The sequence below is a fragment of the Priapulus caudatus genome, unplaced genomic scaffold (genome assembly GCF_000485595.1).
Source record: "Priapulus caudatus unplaced genomic scaffold, Priapulus_caudatus-5.0.1 Scaffold1860, whole genome shotgun sequence".
In the NCBI taxonomy this organism is placed as follows: domain Eukaryota; kingdom Metazoa; phylum Priapulida; class Priapulimorpha; order Priapulimorphida; family Priapulidae; genus Priapulus; species Priapulus caudatus.
In genome coordinates, this window is record NW_014578921.1 from 31,989 (window position 1) to 37,808 (window position 5,820).

General features: G+C 58.3%; 1 protein-coding gene across 1 annotated transcript in view; it reads right to left on the reverse strand.

Annotated features, from left to right (window-relative positions):
* LOC106817775 (importin subunit alpha-7-like) overlaps positions 1–307 on the reverse strand; it is a 20,951-nt gene extending 20,644 nt beyond the window's left edge. Inside the window, exon 1 of the mRNA XM_014822474.1 lies at positions 53–307. Within this exon, the coding sequence (XP_014677960.1) occupies positions 53–307 (255 nt within the window). The remainder of the gene's footprint in view (positions 1–52) is intronic.
* Positions 308–5,820: the final 5,513 nt, after the last annotated feature.

A 5,820-nucleotide genomic window follows, 5' to 3' on the forward strand; every position in this document is an offset into this window, starting at 1 on the left:
CCTCCTCCTCCTCCTCCTCCTCCTCCTCCTCCCTCCCTCCTCTCTAACTCACCTGTACCTGCGATGCGGGTGCCTGCTGCGAGAATTCATCGTCATGCATGGACGACGTCACCTCTCCCTCGTCGTCGGCGGCATCGTCGTCTCCCGGCGCCATCGCGTGCATGCGCCGCTTGAACAGCTGCTCCTCGCGTTTCTGCTTCCGCAGCTGAAGCCCTTCCTCCTCGCGTCGCCGACGAAGCTCCGATGCGTCGAGCGCCTTGTTCTTGTACTGCCGGTAGCGGCCCGTCGTCGGACTCGTGCTGGCCATGTCTGTATACAGAGAGAGAGAGAGAGGTTAGTGTGCGAGAGAGAAGGGTAGGGAGGGAGGGAGGGAGGGAGGGAGGGAGGGAGGGAGGAGGGAGGAGGGAGGGAGGGAGGCCTTTGTTCTGTACTGCCGGTAGCGCCTGAGGTCGACTCCGTGCCTGGCCATGTTGTATAAGAGAGAGAGAGGAGAGGGTTAGTGGTCGGAGAGGAGGGTAGATGGGGGGAGGAGGAGGCAGGAGGGAGGAGGGAGGAGGGAGGAGGGAGGAGGTGGCCCTTGGTTTCCTTCCGTACCCTGCCGGTAGCGGCCGTAGTCGGACTCGTGCTGGCAATGTCTGTATCAGAAGAGAGAGAGAAGAGGGTTAGTGTGCGAGATAGAGGGTAAAGGGAGGGAGGGGAAGGAGGGAGAGGGAGGGAGGGAGGGAGGGAGGGAGGAGTAGGGAGGAGAGGGAGGGTGAGCGGGAGGGAGGGAGGGCAGGAGGGAGGAGCGCCTTGATTCTTTGTACTGCCGGCTAGCGCGCCCGTAGTCGACTCGTGCTGCCATGTCTGTATACAGAGAGAGAGGAGGTTAGTGTGTCGAGAGAGAGAGGTAGAGGAGAGAGGAGGGAGGAAGAGGGAGGGTGAGAGAGGAAGGGAGGGAAGGAGGGAGGGAAGGAGGGCCCTTGTTCTGTACCGCGTAAGCGCCGCGTCGTCGGATCGTCGTGCTGATGTTGTACTACAGAGAGAGAGAGAGAGGGTTTAAGTGTGCTTAAGAGAGGGGTAGAGGAGGGAGGGAGGGAGGGGAGGGAGGAGTAAGGAGGAGGCCTTGTTCTTTACTGGCCGAGGGCTCCGTTGCGTCGGACTCGTCTGGCCATGTCTGTACTATCAGAGAAGAGAAGGGTTTGTGTGCGGAGAAAAGAAGGGCTAGAGGGAGGAGGGGGAGGGAGGGAGGGAGGAGGGGGAGGAGGGGCAGGGCCTTGTTCTTGTACTGCCGGTAGGCCGTAGTCCGGACGTCGTGCGGCCATGTCTGTATCAGAGAGAGAGAGGGTTAGTGGTGCGAGAGAGAAGGTAGAGGGAGGGAGGGAGGGAGGGAGGGAGGGGGAAGGCAGGAGAGGAGGAGGGAGGCCTTGTGCTTGTACTTGGCGCTAGCGGGCCCGTACGTACGACTCATGCTTGGCCATGGTCTGTATACAGAAGAGATGAGAGAGGGTTAGTGTGCGAAGACGATAAGGGTCACACAACACACAACAAACGGGAGGGAGGGAGGAGGGAGGAAGGATGGGAGAGGTGGGAGAGGGCCATTGTTTTTCGTACTTGCCGTAAGCGGCATCGCGACTCGTGCTCGGGCATAGTCTGTACACAGTTAGAGAGGAGAGAGAGGGTTACGTTTTTTGTGGAGAGAGGAGACGGTAGAGGGAGGGAGGGAGGAGGAGGGGAGAGGGAGGGAAGGGCCTTGTTCTTGACGCCGGTATGCGCCCGTAGTCGACTCGTGCTGGCCATGTCTGTATACAACAGAGAGAGAGGTTAGGTGCGAGAGAGAGAGGTAGAGGAGGGGAGGAGGGGAGANAAGATTCTTTCTCCCCTCCGCTCCCTCCATCGCGTCCTCCCCACGGCAATCCGTCCTCCTCTCCTGCCTACTCCTCCTCCTCCTCCTCCCCTCCTTCCTCCTCCTGCCTCTCCCTCCTCCTCCTCTCCCTCCTCCCTCTCCTCCTCCTCCTCTCCTCGCTCCCTCCTCTCAACTCACGCTGCATACGCGTGCGATGCGGGCGCCTGCTGGCGCCAGAATTCATCGTCCATGCATGCCGTACGACTGTCACGCCTCTCCTCCTCTCTCCCTCCTCCCCTCCCTCCTCCTCCTCCTCCTCCTCCGTGCCTGCCTCCTCCCTCCTACCCTCTCCTCACCTCCCCTCCATCTCTAAACGTCTGTACTTGCGAAATGCCGGGCGCCTGCTGCGAGAAATTCATCGTCCATGCATGGACCGACGCTCAGGGCGGGGCCGGTCCCTGCGCTCTTCCTCCCTCTCTGCCTCCTCCATCCTCCTGCCTCCATACGCCTCCTCTCCTCCCTCCTCTCCTCGCTCCCCTCCTCCTCCTCCTCCTCTCCTCCTCCTCCATCACTCACTCACATCACATCCTCCTTCCTCCTCCCTCTCCTCCTCTCCTCTCCCTTTCCTGCCTCCTCTTCCCTCCTCCTCCTCCTCTCCTCCTCCCCTCCCCCTCCTCCTCCGTCTCCTCCTCGCTCGCTCCCTGCGCTCCTCCTCCTCCCCTCCCTCTCTCTACTCACCTGTACCTTGGCGATGCGGGTGCCTGCTGCGAGAATTCGTCGTCATGCATGACGGACGGTACTCTCCCTCGTCGTCGCGGCCGTCGTCGTTCCCGGCGCCATCGCGTCATGCGCCGCTTGAACAGCTGCTCCTCGCTTTTTGCTCTACCGCATCTGCTGAAACCGCTTCTCCTCCGTCGCCGACGGAGACGCTCACGACGCGTCGAGCGCTTTGTTTTCGTACTGCCGTAGCTGACCGTAGTCGGACTCACGGTGCTGGCCATGTCTTGTACATACAGAAAGAGAGAGGGTTAGTGGTACGCGAGATAGGGGTAGAGGAGGGAGGGAGGAGGGAGGGAGGAAGGGGGAGGAGGGAGGGAGGGCTGTTCTGTTACTGCCGGGTATGCGGCTGTAGTCGACTCGTGCTGGCCATGGTCTGTATACAGAGAGAGAGAGAGAGGGTTAGTGTGCGAGAGAGAGGGGTAGAGGGAGGGAGGAGGGAGGGAGGAGGAGGGAGGGAGGAGACGAAGGGAGGGAGGGCCTTGTTTTCTTCGTTACTGCCGGTAGCGGCCCGTATCGGACTCGTGCTGGCCATGTCTGTATACAGAGAGAGAGAGAGAGAGGGTTAGTGTGGCGAGATGAGGGGTAAAAGGGAGGCAGGGGAAGGAGGGAGGAGGGAGGGAGGGAGGGGGAGGGAGGGACAGTAGGGAGGGAGCGGAGGGTGAGAGGAGGGAGGGAGGGAAGGAGGAGGGAGCGCGCTTCGATTCTTGTACTGCCGGTAGCGGCAGTAGTGCCGACTCGTGCTGGCGCATGTCTTGTATAGACAGAGAGAGACGTAGGCGGTTAGTGTGCGAGAGAGAGAGGTAGAGGGAGAGAGGGAGGGAGGAAGGAGGGAGGGTGAGAGGAGGAAGGGAGGGAGGGAGGGAGGAGGGAGGGCCTCTGTCTCTTGTACTGGCCGGTCAAGCGGCGCGTCGCTCGGACCTCGGTGCTCGGCAGTCTGTATACAGAGAGAGAGCAGAGAGGGTTAGTAGTGCTAGAGAGCGGGCAGCCAACGCGGCAGGGAGGAGGGGAGGGAGCGAGGCCAGGAAGGCCGAGGGAGGGCCTTGTTCCTTCACGTACTGCCGTACCCGCGGCCCGTCGTCCGGACCTCGTGCGCTGGCCATCGTGTCTTGTAAGAGAGAGAGAGGGTTAGTGTGCGAGAGAGAAGCGGTAGAGGGCAGGGACGGGAGGGAGGGAGGCGGAGGGAGGGAGGAGGGGAGGGGAGGGAGGCCTTGTTCTTGTCTGCCGGTAGCAAGCCCGTAGTCGGACCTCGTCTGGCCATGTCTGTATCGAGAGAGAAGAGGGTTAGTGTGCGAGAGAGAAGGGTAGAGGGAGGGGAGGGAGGGAGGGGAGGGAGGGAGGGGGAGGAGCGCGCGAGGGAGGGGAGCCCCTTGTTCTTGTAACTGCCGGTAAGCGGCCGCGTAGTCGGACTCATGCTGGCAATGTTGTATACAAGAGCAGAGAGAGAGGGTTAGTGTGGCGAGAGAGGAAGGCGTAGGAGGGCAGGGAGGAGGGAGGAGGGAGGACAGGAGGGAGAGGGAGGGAGGGCCTTAGTTCTCTGTACTGCCGAAGCGGCGCATCGTCGACATCCGTGCTGGCCCATGTCTCGTATACCAGAGAGAGAGAGAGGGATTAGTGTGCCGAGAGAGCGAGGTCAGAGAGGGAGGGAGGACCGAGGCGAGGAGGGAGGGAGGGCCTTCGTTCTTGTATGCGTAGCGGCCGTAGTCGGATCCGTGCTGGGCATCGTCTGTATACACAGAGAGAGAGGGCTTACGTGCTGCGAGAGAGAGAGGTAGCAAGGGAGGAGGGAGGGGGTGAGGGGGAGGGAGGAGGAGGGCCTTGATTCTGACTGCGTAGCGCCCCGTAATCGGGCCGTGCTGGCCTGGTTTATAACAGAGAGGAAGGGTTTACGCTGTGAACGAGAAGAGGGGTAGAGCGAAGGCGAGGGAGGGAGGGAGGGCGGAGGGAGGAGGGAGGGAGGAAGGGGAGGCCATGTTCCTGTACTGCCGTAGCGCCCGTCGTCGACTCAATGGCTGGCCATCGTCTGTATACCTGACCCCATCCCGCACAGTCGCGGACTTTTCTGATCTCTAACCTCCCGTAATCTTGTGAAACTGGTAAATTCTGCTACGAGTGGCTGCCCACGACCGCGCACCGATTTTCGTTAATGAAATAACATGACTCGTCGCGATTTTTATGTTCCTACTTGTTAACAGCTTTTGTTGTCAATTTTTACGAAAGGACCACTTCCATACTCCATACCGGAAAAAAATGCAGAAAAAGATTGTGGCATGATCCCCCACCCCCGGACCCCCAACACTTTGGTAAAACACAAATGTCCCAGTCACCCAATACTCCCACATTCTCAATCCTAGAGCTAATACTCTGGTCGTAAGTAGACTTGAGCCAAATGCGGTCACCAGCTGTCAAAAAATTGCTAAAAAAGCTTCCTGTACAACAAACACATTGTAGTAAGTCCGGGAAAACATCAATTATAAGTTGTAATATCATATACAGTGTTTCCCCCCCCCCCGACCTACATCACCGCCCGCTCCCCGGAGCCCCGCCCCCCGTCCTGCACGTCCCGATGACAGCGGGAGGCGCGGCCGCCTCGCTCCAAATTCTGTCTCAGTCGCAGCACACCAGAAATTTGTCCAAAACACACAGCACCGTCTGCTGACGAAAATCAGTGTTCTTCATAGAACAGTGCTCATAATACACCAAAATAGCTTAGAATGCACCAAATTGCACCAAATTGCACCAAATGTGTTATGTTCATCTCAATGTTAAGTTATGAGAGGGTCTGGGCTATAGCTGCCGGAATTCTGGTTTAGTTAGGAAATGATAATTATACGCATTAGTATCGTTCTGGCATGCGTAACAGCAGTAGTATGTAACAGGCATCAGGATATACAAGTGTAGACGCAATCGTAATCGTTATCGTCATGCGTCGGTGTTCGTACACGGTTGCCGGTGGAGTAATAGCTTCAAAGAGACAGATTTCGTTGGTGCGGCATACATCTTCAATTTCGTTGTCAACATCCTAGCAGGGCTTGATCTCGTATAAGTACTACATACGTACGTATATGTAATAGCACTTCGCCTACTATTGTCTATTGTACTAGTACTATTGTAGCAGAGTGCGTGTATACGTACGCTATTGGTAGTATTACGAAAGCCAGACCCCTCTCATAGAGATGAATAACACATTTGCACTAAGACTTGCAGTTATAGTGATA